This window comes from Lentinus tigrinus (genome assembly GCF_003813185.1).
Source record: "Lentinus tigrinus ALCF2SS1-7 unplaced genomic scaffold L226scaffold_10, whole genome shotgun sequence".
Taxonomy (NCBI): domain Eukaryota; kingdom Fungi; phylum Basidiomycota; class Agaricomycetes; order Polyporales; family Polyporaceae; genus Lentinus; species Lentinus tigrinus.
In genome coordinates this window covers 921088-935751 of record NW_027137919.1, presented here as the reverse complement: position 1 = coordinate 935751, position 14664 = coordinate 921088, and the positions used below count along the sequence as shown (strand labels likewise).

At 55.6% G+C, this 14664-nt stretch overlaps 6 protein-coding genes across 6 annotated transcripts; all 6 read right to left on the bottom strand.

Moving 5' to 3' along the window:
* L226DRAFT_52540 (uncharacterized protein) lies at positions 1–1869 on the bottom strand. Its single transcript, XM_067678970.1, has 3 exons — positions 1025–1869; positions 509–680; positions 1–438 (listed from the first exon to the last, which is right to left on the bottom strand). Exons 1-3 carry the CDS (start codon positions 1733–1735, stop codon positions 44–46), a joined length of 1278 nt encoding a protein of 425 aa, XP_067536277.1. The 5' UTR covers positions 1736–1869; the 3' UTR covers positions 1–43.
* Positions 1870–5017: 3148 nt separating this feature from the next.
* Positions 5018–6326, bottom strand: L226DRAFT_52521 (uncharacterized protein). Its single transcript, XM_067678952.1, has 5 exons — positions 6130–6326; positions 5895–6075; positions 5659–5836; positions 5476–5588; positions 5018–5421 (listed from the first exon to the last, which is right to left on the bottom strand). Exons 1-5 carry the CDS (start codon positions 6253–6255, stop codon positions 5102–5104), a joined length of 918 nt encoding a protein of 305 aa, XP_067536276.1. The 5' UTR covers positions 6256–6326; the 3' UTR covers positions 5018–5101.
* A 248-nt stretch (positions 6327–6574) lies between these two features.
* Positions 6575–8049, bottom strand: L226DRAFT_534611 (uncharacterized protein). The gene is made up of 7 exons (XM_067680710.1): positions 7910–8049; positions 7659–7836; positions 7415–7595; positions 7236–7345; positions 6964–7181; positions 6754–6898; positions 6575–6698 (listed from the first exon to the last, which is right to left on the bottom strand). The coding sequence occupies exons 1-6, from the start codon at positions 8024–8026 to the stop codon at positions 6779–6781; spliced, it is 924 nt and encodes a 307-aa protein (XP_067536275.1). The 5' UTR covers positions 8027–8049; the 3' UTR covers positions 6575–6698; positions 6754–6778.
* Positions 8050–8389: 340 nt separating this feature from the next.
* On the bottom strand, positions 8390–9449 carry L226DRAFT_545469 (HAD-like protein; the record flags this gene model as incomplete). Its single annotated transcript, XM_067682348.1, has 4 exons — positions 8390–8658; positions 8718–9034; positions 9158–9354; positions 9384–9449. The coding sequence occupies 4 exons, from the start codon at positions 9447–9449 to the stop codon at positions 8390–8392; spliced, it is 849 nt and encodes a 282-aa protein (XP_067536274.1).
* An 836-nt stretch (positions 9450–10285) lies between these two features.
* On the bottom strand, positions 10286–11344 carry L226DRAFT_462145 (uncharacterized protein; the record flags this gene model as incomplete). Its single annotated transcript, XM_067675700.1, has 5 exons — positions 10286–10527; positions 10586–10695; positions 10763–10940; positions 10985–11165; positions 11219–11344. The coding sequence occupies 5 exons, from the start codon at positions 11342–11344 to the stop codon at positions 10286–10288; spliced, it is 837 nt and encodes a 278-aa protein (XP_067536273.1).
* Positions 11345–12460: 1116 nt separating this feature from the next.
* L226DRAFT_52336 (uncharacterized protein) lies at positions 12461–14236 on the bottom strand. The gene is made up of 4 exons (XM_067678812.1): positions 13983–14236; positions 13110–13926; positions 12638–13048; positions 12461–12580 (listed from the first exon to the last, which is right to left on the bottom strand). Exons 2-3 carry the CDS (start codon positions 13921–13923, stop codon positions 12654–12656), a joined length of 1209 nt encoding a protein of 402 aa, XP_067536272.1. The 5' UTR covers positions 13924–13926; positions 13983–14236; the 3' UTR covers positions 12461–12580; positions 12638–12653.
* Between the last annotated feature and the right edge of the window lie 428 nt (positions 14237–14664).

The window sequence follows — 14664 nt, the reverse complement described above, 5'->3', positions numbered from 1 at the left end:
GAGCAGGGCGCACCGCCTATGACACACGGGGCCAATACCTGGCCTACATGACCAATTGCACGACAAGAAGCGCCGCCCCGACCGCCAAAAATGGTCTCATCCCGACCCCGACCACCCGAGCGCCGTTCCCGGTCGTCGTGTTCAACGTCGCGACGAACTGGTCACCGCACGCGTTGTTCACGATGGTGGACGCGGGAGCATACGTCTTCTTGAGCTCCGCGTTGGCCGTGCCGTCTTTTGCGAACACGCTCATGACGCTCTGGACGCAGCTTGTGCAGCTGGGGACCGTCGTGTTGGGGAGCGCGAGCCCCAGCGGCAGCTGGTAAAGGTACAGGTCCGATGGATGCGTAGACTGCGTCGCCTCGACGTAGCAGTACGTGTCCGTCTGTTGGTTGATCTGGCAGGCGGCTTCCCGCATCATGCTGTAGGAATTGAGGCCTGGGATTATAATGAGGAGGTGAGCGATTGCACGGTGAGGTCGGGCGACGGGATGTGCCCTCCAACGCACCTGCAACGGCGTCCATTACAAGGGCATTCTGGGCAGCGATGTCCTTCTTACACACGGTCTGGATCTGGTTCGCGAACCACCCCATGTTAGATGAACACTGCTCCGCGCTGAGGTCGGTGTTGCATGTGCCCCAGATGATCACGTTGAGTTCAGATATGTTCCGCTGACTCTGCTTCGATCAAACAGAATGTTAGCACGGCGTCCGATGCGACATGCATCCAAAGGTACCCCGCGGGAGAACAGGAGAGCTGAGAGCCTTGACCCCGGCCTAGCTAGAACGCAGGCACCAGGATCGGGATGACGGCTGTGAGAGATTTTTGAAAGAAGAAGCCAGGTCATCAGGTTCTCGGGTCGAAGAAAAATGACCCGAGTCCACGGCAGCTGCAACTCTCCGTCTCCCCACCAGAAACAAGTGTACAGTCCACGATCCAAGTCCAAGCCGAGAAGCAACGGAACGAAAGTACAGCACACAAGCCCAGGCCACGAGCACACCAAAGGGAGATCGAATAAACTCACTGTAATGAACGCGTTCGAGTCCCCTACGAGTAAGGAGAACGGGCGGCACTCGCGGAAGGGGGTGGTCTGAGTCATGTTCGTGATGAAGTCCTGGCATCCTACGGTGGAGAAGTTGGTAGACAAAGTGGAATCGAAGGGCTGGGGGAAGGGGGTAGGCAGAGCAGGAGCTGTCCACGGCACCTTGGTGTTGCTCGAATCGATCTGTGTCGGAACCGACGTCGCTGATGGCGCGAGGGAGAGGTCGGTACCCGTCGGTTTTGCATTGTCCACTGTCGTCGCGACGGAGGTAGCGGGTACAGGGTCCGGCGCAGCATGACGTTTATGAGGAGTCCAGTCCTTGACAGAGGACCAGCTTGGGGAGCGAGTTGAGAACGCGTCAAACGCCGCGGGGTGGGTGAGATAGCGGGTAGAGAGGGCAATGAGGACGAGGGCGAGAGGAAGGAATACCACTGCCCATCGTGTGCGTCTGCCAACACGCTTCTTCTGAAGCTGCGCGTACGTGTATGGATCCTCCTTGGGCGAAAGAGGAGTCTCGTGTGACTGCAAGGGCTGCGAGTCGGGCGAGATGCTTCTGGAGCGACTGGAGGAGGGGCTCAGGAAAGGATCGTCAGCGACATCAAGCTTGAGGGCTGGGCCTGATGGGATCGCAGGGGATGTGGACGAGTTTCGCTGTACACGTCGAGGATCGGGCGAAGGTGGGGGCGTGAACATTTGACAGAGTACGATGGACAGCGGAACGGAGGGGTATCGAGCAGGAATGAACGTGAAGATGAAAGGAGCGACAGATGCGGGGGCGAACTGGAGGAAGGGGACCTCTGGGAAGGAGATGCGCTCGCGGACGCCGAAGGGGGTTCTTGGGATGGCAGGGAGCGCCTTTTCGTGGGCGATGCTGTTTGGATCAGAACAGGACCTGTTAGAACTTGCGGCAGAGGGCCAGACCAGGATGCACCGAGCGCGGAGGCGAAGAGCAGTGGCACGAAATGGGGGACATACCAGGAGAGTTACTTCGCTTTCGTCAGGCTGAAAAGGACGTGGAGGCCAGAAACATCAGGCTGCGATGGCAGTGGGCGCGAGACAAGGACGACCCTGGGCGAAACGGCATTGGACTCAGCGGGCGAAGAGGAAGGACATCCCCAGGCACACGCCCTCCTTCCGCCCTGGTCCAGACTCCCCGCCCGGCGTTCCTCGGGGTAGCGCGTGCGAGATTCAGATCGCAGTCATCTTTCCCGGCGGTCTGCACCCCCAGCCAATCGTTGCTCGCGACCAAAGGAACGCGCTCCCGTCTGGATCAACAACATAGCACGCCCTGCCTGACATAAGTTAGCCTCATTCTGCGGACAAGAGGCCAACACCTGCATCTTTCGCCAGAACTGATCATTGTCAGATGCCCACCGCATGTCGCATGCACTGCGCTTGAGGAAGCGCAAAACACTCGAGGCTCGCCCTGCTTGGCAACTTGGTCTCCCGGAATTGTATACACCGGGCGTCCAGGACATCACAGCCATGATTGATCTCCGAGTCGCCCGTCGAGGACCGTACTTAGCGATGTCACCCTGCGTCGACATCGGGGTGCTTACTTACTGCAGATGCGAGCGACAGGTGCGGGATCCAGGAGACGGGGCTGCTGGGCGTGCTTGAGCTTGAATGTGGGCGAAAGAAAGGAAGAGTGATGCATATATACTGGCTTGTGCTCGAGTCCTTGACTTATATATATAGTACGAGGCAATGCATACGTATACGTCATTCCTCCGATGGAGAGCAGGTCGTCCAGAAACTGAGTCTCCCGATCGACGCCAGCTAGCACTCTCACTAGCAACTTAGATTTGCTACGATTCGACTATATGCGTCGCCTGCGACACAGGACCAGATACGAATAATTGTACGCCATAAAACACTACACAGTCAGACCGATGAGAGGGCGCCCATCATCAAACCACGGACTCGGGAGTCGGAGGGGGACGGTTTCACTTACCTTTTCCGTGAACTTTGGCAGTGCTGAATCTTGAACCAGCAGGAACCAGGAACATGTAGAAAGTACCCCTGGCCGCTAGTATGCACAATGTATACGAGCGGTGACCCTCGACATGAGACCGAGTTCTCCTATGTCCGTGCAAGAGCTCCGACAAGCTGTGTGCGACCTTCGAAGCGTATCCAACGCACGCTTTAAAGACATGCTCAATGCGCACTGATAGTTGCTGCACCGAGAGGATTTAATTCGATGCTTGGTGCTCCCTCCTGCATCGCTCGGGAAGCTGGCCAAGCGCATCCTCCCTCCTCGCGAGTGGTGTCGGTACCGCGAAATACGTATATCTCCACGCATCCGATGCCTGCGAAAGATCCTGTCAACGCGAAGCACGACTCGCGCGGTAATCACCACCCTCAACAGTGGTATATGAAATGCGCTTGTTGACACTCACAGATCCCGATACCCCGCGCGCGATGCGTGCTTGCGATCATTGATCTTCATACGACGTAACATACCATTTCCGGTCGGCGTGGCTGTGGACAGGTGCGTCGTGGGCTCGTCAGCTCCCCTCGCCCGACAGGGTGACGAATCGTCGTCGGCGGTGATTGGTGGTGGCTGCGCAGGGACAAGATGTGTGCTGTCCTATTGGACGGCAAGGTAACGGGCCCCAGGTATATGAAGCTATCCAAATCAGAGTTCAGCACTGCTTGTCATCTCGTACTATCCCCTCAGAAAACTCACCGGGCTGTCTCGTGCTTCTCCGACCTTGACTCTCAATCACCTGGGAGAAGGTCAGTTATCTGAGTCACCTCCAGCAAATCCACCCGCCTGGCGGCCCGCACGCTTCTCGGAGATGCACCTCCGCCCGTTACTATCAGGACTGCGAGGTGCCAGCTCTGCATGTCAAGGAAGCGGCACAGCTCCGAGCCCCTGAGCCTGCAAAAGAGCCTGTGTGGTCTTGGTCAATGGCACGGCAGACAGCGCGAAGCATACTTACTAGACGGACTCGTTCTCACCGAGGGGTCTGTAGCGGACGGACTACGCAAGTTAAATCAGGAGTCGATCCCGCAAGACGGATGAGGTCGTCCTTCCGGGACTCGACTCTGAACGGGCTCCCTAAACTCCCCAATCAGAGTCAAATCAGTACTATCCAAAGCGCGACAGAGGCCACCCACGCTACACGGTTGGTGTGCCAGCTTTCTTCACGCGCTCTATGTACAGGATGGGCCCCGTCGAGTCAGTGAAGAGAGTATTTGAGCTTGAGTAGGAATGCCACAACCTTGGAAGTTAGTGCAAGTACGCAGTGACGCACCAGTAAGTTACCACATCTGAGGCTGGAGAAGCTAGTATGCAAACGGCGGCACTGGTATGAACGTGGGCGAACAGTCGGCGAAGTCGCAAGAGTGCCGTCAGATGCGTCGCCGAGACAGACCATGTCGCCATTGTCGCGCTGGCCCGTCAAGTTCTAAAGGACTGCTGTTGAACTCGGCTGGCACTCGAGGTCATATTTTACGTTGCCTTACCCCTCCCCAATCCATTAGGCACAACGCACAGATGGCGCTCCTGCAAATGCAGAGGTTCCGAGTTAGAAGTTGAACGTTGAGGGAGAGGAGGAACGTACTGGCATCAGCTAAAGAAAGAGCGCCACGGCCCGGCGCTTCACCGTTACTTGCTGAACAGGCGACTCACCTGAGGTTCGCCCACTGGACATCGAGAGATTTACTGCAGGTCATCTGGTTAGAACATCGCGCTCCACAAGGACACCACGCCATAATGAGACAGCGCGTCGATATACATCCTATGTAAACGGGACTTCTGGCCCACATGCCCGGCCCAGAGGGAACGGTCGTCAAACGCGCAAACTGTCCCACTCAGCAAGACAGCAAAGGCGGCCCCGTCGACAACAGATGTGTGAGCTTTGTGATCGATGCTGTGATAGAGCATCAGTCACTGAGGGTCAAGTCAATCACGTCCCCTCCTCCGCCTCGGTCAAGGCCGGAGGACGTGCCCGGCTCCTCCTTCTTCACCCGTCCGGAGCCAGCGGTCGCCTTCTTCTTGGACTTCTTCTTTTCCATACGATCAATCCTGCTCAGAATGTGCTGCAGCTGGCCCTATTCGCACGACTCAGCATGCCAAGCCACACACACACACGAGAGGTAGTCCAAACTGTTTAGTACCTTCAGCTCGTTCAGCTCGTCATCGTCCGAATTATCGTCTGACTCCACGTTGACGATGTCCGGCTTCACGTCTCCCGGATCCGCTTTCGCTTTGCCGTTAAGCCGGGCACGCTTTGCCGGCCTCTCTTCTTGCTCCGGGAGTCGTCCTTCATTGCGGTCGCTCTCTGAGGTCTGTTGGGACGGGCCTGCCTCAGACTCGCCGCACTGAGAGCCTGGATCCGGGCGCGGCGCAATCCCTTGCGCCTGTAGAATGGCTGAAATGGAAAAAGATGAGGACACCATTCGAAGGGAAAAGAGGTGTCACATACCTAGAGGTCGGTAGCGGAAGATGAATGTGGCCACTGGACCTTCGGTTGGGTCGATCACAGACTCATTGTAGCGACTAACACCAACAGGCTCGACCTGAATCTCTTCGCCAAGACTATTACGCATGAAGAGAAGCGTTTTTCAGACGGTAATCAAGGCTGTCAGAGACGGACGAGTGAACGAACCTGACGCAATGTACCCCGACCTTCTTCGACCGCTCGTGGACAGGCCCCGCCGTTTTAGGTGCCGTGTAGCAGGGGTCTACAGGTTGCCCGGAAATCGGAACACGCTTTATCCGATACACCTGGATATGAATCGTGCCAAGTCCCGGATGTTCATCGTGGCCTAGAGAAGAGTCGTCATCTGGAGCGTACTGCAGTCAGCGGGGTCAGGATACGTCAGCGGAACAGGTGTTACTGACCAGTAGTCATCAGATGCGAAAACTGGTAAGGACGGCGGGATGTAGGAGTAATGCGAACACCCCAATAGTTTCTTGTACATCCAGGTTTGACCGATGTAACACCATAACGGATACCGTCTAGCCGCTTTCCGAAGCGCAGGATGTCTTTCCGACAGTTGTTTCGGAAGTGAATGGCAAATTTCTGCATCATGCAATGAGCAACACAACACGTTATCTGCCTCACATATCCTCTGACCTTCCCGGCCTCGCTTGGAACGAAACAAGATGTCTGTTTCCCGTCGTCGCCTTCCACTGTCACGGCATACTCCGGGAGTGGCTCGCCATCGCAAGCAATCCATACTTCACAGTTGCCAAGCTTCATCGTACTCGCTATGAAAGCTGCATGAAGGTTTCAAGGCAAATCAGAATATGGCGGACTGCAGTCTCGAGGATGGTTCAAGTCTGACTTTAGCGGGCCCATTGTCCGTGGTCGACTGCCGGCAATTGCCGGAACACGCGTATCCTGACATCTTCCGGCGCTTCTTGTCGTCCTCACTTCGACACTTCAGATATTCGAGGCGTCGACATTCTGAGCCTTGCCGAATCTTCATCTGCTCCACAATATATATGGGTATAATAATTGGAAGAAGATATGTGAGGTAGCAAGTACTACGCATGAACGCTGAGTTCGGCAAGTCCGAGGTGTTTCTAACATTATGAGTCTGGTTTGTCTCCGAACATATCTACATGGAACTAAAATATACACTATAGGCTGATAAACTAATGCTACTGTGTTATAAGGTAGTGGCAACCAAGGATGTTTCGCTGAGATAACTCGGTAAGTAGAAAGAGAGACAATTCTGTTGAGCTTGCCACTCACCGGTCAAGAAGAGCCCAAGAAAATCTCAGTCGTCCAAGGTGAGGTCGATTGTACCATCATCCAGTACTGGGTATGCGAGAGATAGGTCGCGTTCCTGCTTCAAGCACCGCTCTTCGAAAGCGTTCTGCGAGGATGTATCCCTGCTCTATATCCCCCCGGTTGCATGTCAGCTCAGGCCCCAATAGAGCCGGAAATGCTATCATAGCTGACCTCGATCATCTCGAAGTCATCCTCATCGTATAGGATCTCGATGACTTCCTGCTTCGCCTCGACATCCTCCGTGCTCGACTTGAGGCGTTTCGTCGGCCTATCTCCCGACCCCTCAAGTTCATGCACGACTTGCTCAATGGGTCTCTTGTGGGGTTCAGAGGAGGAACCCGCCAGCAGAGCCATGTGGTAGGGTATGACGCCTTCAGCCTGCAAGACGGCTATACACTATTGTCAGGACAGCACCCAGCGAGGCAAGACACGCAAACAAGCACCTTCAGGCTTGTAGCGGAACGTGAACGTCGCCAAGGGATCTTCTCTAGGATCCACGGACATCTTCCACTCGACCGCACTCCTGGGCTCTACTTGACGTGCGTGCCCAAGCCTGAGCAAGAACACGCAGAGATCAGTCTAACGGAGATGAACCTTATATCACTTGAACGTCAATACGCACGAAACGCAATGCGCGCCCGCTTTCTTCGACCGCTCGTGAACGACTCCGACAGACCGAAACTCGGAATGCCGGTGTCCCGGAGCGGATGGTCTGACCCGATGTCGACTAGAGATGCGGAAGACGGTGACATGGATGACACCCAGTCTCGAGTCGTCATCCAGGTTCGGTGCATCGTCATCATCTATATAGGAGTTTTAGAATCCAGCAAGCGTGCTCACTAGTCACTAGCACTAGCGATACATACCGGTCGTGACAAGCGACGAGAACTGGAAGAGCTGGAGGGTCTCCGGTCCCGTTCGGAGGCCTGACGTGCTCCCCTTCTTCCTTGGCCAACACACACGCTTGCCCGCCGGGGACCCATCCATGCGCACATCGAAGCGAACCAGCTCGTGGCCATGATTACGGTACCTCACCACGAACGACTGAGAATTCGAACCAGTGGGTCAACTACAGACAGTAGTGGCGGAGTGGCAGTGGCGTGGCACATAGGCTCACCTCGCCGGCTCTACTCGGGATCAGGCAGGTACTATTCCTGCCGGTCGAGGTAGAAGAGTATTCGGGAAGTACTTGGCCGTCGCATGTTAGCCATACTTCGCATTGGTCGACTCTCATCTGCGATGTGTGGGAGGTGGTTCAACTGCAGGGGCTCTCTCTTACGTCCTTGGTGGCAGGGCTGCCACTAGTGTCCGGAACGGCCCGCACTGGCCCGCCGGCTCCGCACCTCGGCTGGACAACTGGCTAGTGGTTCGATAGGACCGACTGGTACTTAGGTTACTCAACAGGTGCGAAGCAATTGTTAGTTTTCCCGGTTCAAGCCATCCGGAGCGAATGCCATGACAATAGAAAGGGGGCCGCCAGGGCACGGCATCAAGCAAGCCTCGAATTACATCGCGTCCAAGACCTCACTAGGCCTCACTGCTCAACAATGACCTCAGACGACCGTTCTCCATCTCGACCTTCACGCTCTCCATGGTCTCAACGATAAAGTGTGCGCCCGCAGCTCTCAATCTTCGACCGCTCGAGGCTCATGCAGACTGCAATGACAGTCGCGCCAGATGCGACGCCAGCCTTGATGCCAGAGGGCGAGTCCTTAAAGACGACGCAGCGGCGCGCGTCAAACCCGAGCTCCTTCGCTGCGAGCAGGAAGGGGTCGGATGCGGGCTTGCCTGCCTTGAGACGCTTGTCGTCCGCAGTAATCGTCACAGGAGGAGGCGAAATACCGACGCGAGTCATACAACCGTACACTGTCAGAACGCAGTGGGTCAGCTGTGACTTATGCGACAAGACGTTATGAAGAACGTACCATATGTCTTCGCTCCGGACGTAGCAACTGCGTACCGCCCCTCGGGAAGAGAGCCCATGAGCTTCTTCACACCAGGGAGGATGCGGACCCAGCAGTCGACAGGGCACGCCTCGATATGCCAAGCTTCGAACTCATGCTGCTTGGCGAGGTTAGACCGCCATGCGTCGTCGTCCTCATAAACTGCCTCCTCAACCATGGCATTGTGGTGAGATTCAATGAGCGTGAGGTGGGAGCTGACGCGAGTCATGAACGACGGTCGACGAGGCGCAGCCTCTTCATCGCTCGAAGAGAACGACGATTGGGGCGTCGAGCTGGCGCTAGCAAAGGAGAGCGCAGGGGGGCTTCCCTAGACGAGATCGGCGAGCGCATTTTCTGAGGAGTGTTGCCACGCGAGCCGGGGCCGTGCTTGTTGTATGTATCAGCGAAGAGTCGAATCGAACGCCTGCACCTCGCCATCCATCTCGTGCGCCTTGATATGGGGCTTGAACTGCGCAAGGTTGTCCACGGCGCGCTTGCCGTGCGTCGCGGCAATGACATTTGCTGGGACTTGCGCGAGGTCCTGCGCGACCTTGCTCCATGCGGCCTCGGCCTCGGTCAGCGTGCCGTCCTGACGGATGTCGTCAACACAAGACCTGGGCTGGATAGACATAGTAAAACAGTACGCACCATATCGAAGAGAACGGCATCGGCGAAGAAGATCGTTTCGAGACCGCCAGACTTGGTCACCATCATGATGAGTGCTATGGTTGGTATGATGATGATGATGGTAGAGCTTGGTGTGATAGAAGTTCTGGTGTGGGTCGGGTTCTGAACGAGTCTGCGGAGGTACAATGTCAGCGCCGTGAATATGTGAGCCTAGGGGAGCTGCGCCCCAACTTTTTGAGAAAGCAGCGCAAACGCATTGATGATCGGACCAACAGTGCGGATACGTCGTGCAATCAAAGACTCAAATGGTTGTATTCCGCACGAGCGTGGGGCACACCGACTTAGGCTGTACCTCCGAGGCGGGTCGTGGGCTAGAGAGAGTCGAATACGCACTCTTGTGACAGACTGGATTGGAATTCGAATGGGCTCGATATGGCCTGACAGTCGAGGACTCCTCGGCCCCCCTACAGTAACATGAAGGACATCACAGTAAGGCAAGCACTGCGAGGCATGTGAGCGTGGAGTTACGGTGTCTAGCGATAGTGAGGATGAACATACCAACATGATGACAGCAATTAATGATGCGGAAGCTTGAGTATAGTACAGTATCGTACGGAACACACGCCTGTAGGCTGGGTCGGACGTTAGTCGCTCGCCCGCTTAGAGGGACGGAGCTACCGCCTTCACTCGGCATCCGAGTCACTGAGCGTCAGGTCGATGACCACCGGTTGGGACGTTCGTCGGCGAGGAGACAGGTCTCTTGGTTCTGTCTTGACACATTTCTGTGCTAAGGGTGCCTTCGAGACGCCGTCTGACCTTCTTCTCTTCATCGCCCGTTCGACCGTATGCAGTCGTTCTAGCAGCTGGCTCTGCGAGACAGCAGGACATCATCAGTTCTCTCGCGAAAGGAGGGGCGCGACAAGCTATAGCCAACATACCTTCAGCCCTTCCAAGTCGCTCTCATCGTCTACTACGACTGCCGAGACGTCTGGTTTGACGTCCTCACCATCCTCGTCGACTTCATGTCTGGATCGTTTCCGTGCCCATCGTGAGGTCGAAGCAGCAGACGAAGCTTTGTTGACCTCGTCGGGGCATGACTTGACTACGACAGGCTTGACATTTGCTGCGCCCGGGATAGGTACGATACCCTGTGCCTGTAAGAGGGCTAACAAACATATATCAATCCACACACCCGGGGTCTATGTGACGAAACGGATACGCACGGAGAGGCCTATAGCGGAAGATGAACTTGGCGACGTGGCCCTCACGAGGGTTCAGCGGAGTGCTGTGCGGCTGGGTGCGGCTTGTAGCAACTCTGCATTCTTGGCCCAACCTAGAATGAGACGATGCAAAGTTGAATCTCAGCTGCATGCTGCACATGCTCCTAGCGAAACACCCACGCTACGCAGTGTACGCCGGCCTTCTTGCTCCTCTCATGCACGGCTTCTGTAGGACGGAACCCATTGCTCCAGGTACGCTGGACGAGCCTGCACTCGGCACGAATGCGCGATACTGTAACCTCAATCTGGCCTAGTTTCTCATGACTGGGGGTTCCGAGCATCTCCTCGTCGTCTGCGGCTATCAGCAATACCATTTGACAGTATAAAAGAAAGTAGACGTACCGAAGGTTAGGAGGTTTGTAAACTTGAATGGTTTCCTCGTGGATGGGTTCGTGCGCACACCCTCCCTCATTCCCCGTCCTCCAGGTATGCAACGGTTCCCTCCGACTTCTGTCCCGTCGATCGTCGTCACAAATCGTAAGTGGCTCTGCTGGACAGAGTCTCGCCACTCGATCACAAAGGACTACGAACGGGAATGGGAGTCCGTCATACACAAGGCAAGACAATAGTACTCACCTTCCCGCATTCGCTGGGAATAAAGCACGCGAGAGTCTTCCCGTCATGTCCCTCGGGCTGTATGCAGTGCTCTGGTAGCGGTTTACCGTCGCACGAGATCCAGACTTCGTAACCTTTGAGCTGCATGTCGGACCAGCCAGAGTGAGAAAGGTGTAAAACTTTTCAATTCGTCAGCCGATAGCACAAGTTACAGTAGCGAGACAGGCAGAGCCGTGCTAGATGATGGTGGTTGCGGACAAGAGCGCGGTCCGGCGTGTCCCCGACACGCGACGCGACGCGTCAAGCGTCTCTTCGGCTGCCGACGGCACGCGCATAGTAGATCAACTCTCTCTCAAGCTCCGTATTGATTCTTGAACGATAAATATACTCTCGAAGGGATGGTAGTAGATACACTCGAACGTCACAGGTGGCAGCGCACAGGCTCTGGGCATGTAGGAATGACTATGATGTAGGCAAACTTCGACGATGTGCCGTGCGGACGAGCGAAACGCTTCGTGTTACATTCGCGAGTGAGTTCAGTCTGCACATCTTCATTGGGGACACCGACTCAAGGAGCCGTCTCTAGATTGTTCATAAGACAATCAGGCTTCTCCTCCTTGTTGCTGTAATGGTTTGCAAATCCTGCAAACCCCGCGGTTCATGCGAGCGACTGCTGACAGCTGGAGGGTGGCGGAGATGCACCGGCAACGAAGGTGAAGGTCTGGAGCCCTCCCTGCCTCGCGTCAACCTGAGGGTGGCGCGTGCCGGATCACCGATGACTTTGAGTGTCTCCAGCCTTCACCCTGACGTTGCGACCTCCAGCTAGAGACCGACCGATCGACGCTGCTCAGCCTAAATGGGGATGAGGACGAGTGCACGCGGGGTCCAGACCACGAATGCGAGGGGATGGTCGAAAGGGCTGCCATATGGAGGTTACATGGAAATAGTAGTAGTAGAGGTCGTGATCGCGGAAGTGGGAGGACTTCGGTGGGGTAACTGATGACGAACGCAAGCAAGGACCGAGAGAGACACGGATCGAGAGGTTGTGCCACACCCGCACGGACGGCGGTATGTGCAAAACTGGACGACGAGGGAAGGGTTCGATGGAGGATGGAGAAGTGAAGCCATGAGAGCGCGGTCCGAGTCAGGACACGTCGCGAATTGTTGATGGAGGGTCTTTAAGTCATGATCGCTTGGTCGGTGTGCTGTGGTACTGCACTGGCCGGCGGAACCAGGGGGAGAGCCTAGCGAAAGCCACTCTCAGCCACTAGACCGGAAGCTTGAACGATTTCAGGGCACTCAAAAAACCGTCCGAGTCCTGGAACTCGGATATCCGTGGCTGGGCCAGACGGCGCGTGTACTTTAACGTTCTACGTCGACTTCCTGTAGAAGGGCCGCCGGTTAGCATGTGATCATGATGGACATGTCCAAGGTACTCGCCAAATGTCGCGGTCTTCTATACCCTCCTCCTCCTATATACTATCAGGCGGATGATCTTCCGTTCGTGTAGCTTGGACAAGAATCTCCTCGCATGTGCGCGGAGAAGCTCTTCCTGATCCTCTCCAAGCGGCGCATGGACCTTCAAGACGACTTCCTGTAGACTGCGGAATCCCTCACGCGAGAGGACGCGATCGAGTTCCTCAAGTGTGTCTTGATCGAACTTGTTGAACCGCTGCAAGCTGGTATCGTTTTTGAAGGCCCGAGTATAGACGTTTTTGAACGTGATGGATCGTAACCTCGTTGAGGCCACGTCCTGCAGAACTGAAGCCACGTCTTCCCAATTGCCCTGGTATCTAAATAGGTCGAGGGACAAGCGTTCAAGAGCAATGAACTCCGATAGAGCCAGGCTGTCTGGACATTAGGTACAAGAAGCATCAGCGACGAGTGGTACACAGCTGACGAGCATACATACCTATAATGAGTGTATCAAGATCTATGACAGACCGCTGGAGGCGTCCCCCAAATGCGACTGCACTTTCCTGCAACGCCCCAGTAGGAGGCAGGCCAAAGAAGCCACAAGACAGCTCTTTGACGGCCGATCCACCCAGCGCTGCCGTGATCCACCTGAGAAACGTCTTTACGCATTGCTGTTGGTCTTTATCATAGCCGATGTGAAGCGCGTTCAACTTTGGCCAATAAGTCCGGGAACGGAGTGTGAATGGCAGGCGCAGTTCCCGTGAGACCGTGGGCCAAGTGAGATACCAGATATCGAGGGCGGAGATCAGCGGTAACGCAGTAAGCAGCCGTCGAACATCGCTGAAGCAAGCGAATCGACAATTCTCGAGTCTGAGGGTTGTGATGGTGTGGAACTGTGACAATAACAGAGGCCACTTGACGGAAGGCCGCTGGAGGGTCCAATCATTATCGAGGACGAACCAGTCGCGCAATCCGGGGAGTTTTCCTGCGAACTCGACGAGGAATAGACGAGCGGCCGAGCCGAGGCGACCTTCCGCATTTTCATTGTAGATGTGAAAGCCGTTCACGGAGATGAGATACCGGCTCATGGTCTCCGAACGTAGGACCCTTTCGATGAGCAGATCGTAGCTGCGCTGGTTTTTGATCCAGATGAATTCGAACAGTTTGGCTCTGCTCCTTGGTAGCCAGGCCCGACAGACAAGAGCGCACATAGCGAGTGTATGCGTCCGGGCGCCACCGACGAACATATCCTCGGTGGCTACGGCTGAGATGATCACGTCTGTGATGTCTGGGGGGATGTAATGGGGCATGATCTACTCCCAATGTGTGAGTTCTGTCGTCATCGCCAACTGACATTCGCCTGACGCACCTCTGAAGATCCAGCGGGCTCGGGTATGAGAGGCAGAGTCGAACGAGGATGGGATTGGTGCAGGGTGCAAGGTGCAGGAGGTGGGAGACGTTGACTCGGGGGACAAGGAGGGGTCTCCTAGGGTGGACTGGCGCACAAACTACATACATATGCCTCGGCGGATGGGATGGCTCTCGGCCCGAAGAACTTCAAGAAATCCTTTTCGATATCAGATGACACAGGGCGAGAGTACCTTGCGAGTGCGGGCAGGTGCGGGTAGGACATATCAGCTGCAAAATCGCGACGTACTTACCTCAGGCTCTCACGCCGAGTTTGGCGTCAATCGTCTCTGGCCTCGTCCCTCTATCGTCAAGACGGAGTCGCATTCTGTCAGAGCGTACGATCAACGACAGACTCTGTAGGCGCAATTAACAGCTATGATTGCAATCAGTTGGTGAAAACTTGGTGTAAGAATCACTCCCACCATCCTTCCCGCACGAGTACCTCGCGCTCGGATCCGCCCTTATCGGACTCCTGGTAGGGAATACTAGTGCAATATATGAGACTGTGAGATGGCTTTGCATGGTACTGTCCACATACTAATATACGTCCTTCGCAAACGACGGGACTTGGTTCACCGTGTCTGAGATCGGCGAAGAGGCTCTCGCGCATCGCAAGCTTTAAGCTTAAAACTCGGGTGGCT

Bases quoted from the DNA above. Each gene is read 5' to 3' on its own strand.
- L226DRAFT_52540 (XM_067678970.1), bottom strand. From the start codon at position 1,735: ATGTTCACGCCCCCACCTTCGCCCGATCCTCGACGTGTACAGCGAAAC. The intron at 681-1,024 runs GTGAGTTTATTC...GTTTGATCGAAG, and splicing joins ACTCGAACGCGTTCATTACA to CAGAGTCAGCGGAACATATC. The intron at 439-508 runs GTGCGTTGGAGG...TTATAATCCCAG, and splicing joins TGTAATGGACGCCGTTGCAG to GCCTCAATTCCTACAGCATG.
- L226DRAFT_52521 (XM_067678952.1), bottom strand. From the start codon at position 6,255: ATGAAGCTTGGCAACTGTGAAGTATGGATTGCTTGCGATGGCGAGCCA. The intron at 5,589-5,658 runs GTTCGTTCACTC...CATGCGTAATAG, and splicing joins GTCGGGGTACATTGCGTCAG to TCTTGGCGAAGAGATTCAGG. The intron at 5,422-5,475 runs GTATGTGACACC...TTTCCATTTCAG, and splicing joins CTTCCGCTACCGACCTCTAG to CCATTCTACAGGCGCAAGGG.
- L226DRAFT_534611 (XM_067680710.1), bottom strand. From the start codon at position 8,026: ATGAGAGTCGACCAATGCGAAGTATGGCTAACATGCGACGGCCAAGTA. The intron at 7,596-7,658 runs GTATGTATCGCT...ACTCCTATATAG, and splicing joins CTCGTCGCTTGTCACGACCG to ATGATGACGATGCACCGAAC. The intron at 6,899-6,963 runs GTCAGCTATGAT...GGGGGGATATAG, and splicing joins ATGACTTCGAGATGATCGAG to AGCAGGGATACATCCTCGCA.
- L226DRAFT_52336 (XM_067678812.1), bottom strand. From the start codon at position 13,923: ATGCCCCATTACATCCCCCCAGACATCACAGACGTGATCATCTCAGCC. The intron at 13,049-13,109 runs GTATGTATGCTC...CCTAATGTCCAG, and splicing joins TCTTGATACACTCATTATAG to ACAGCCTGGCTCTATCGGAG.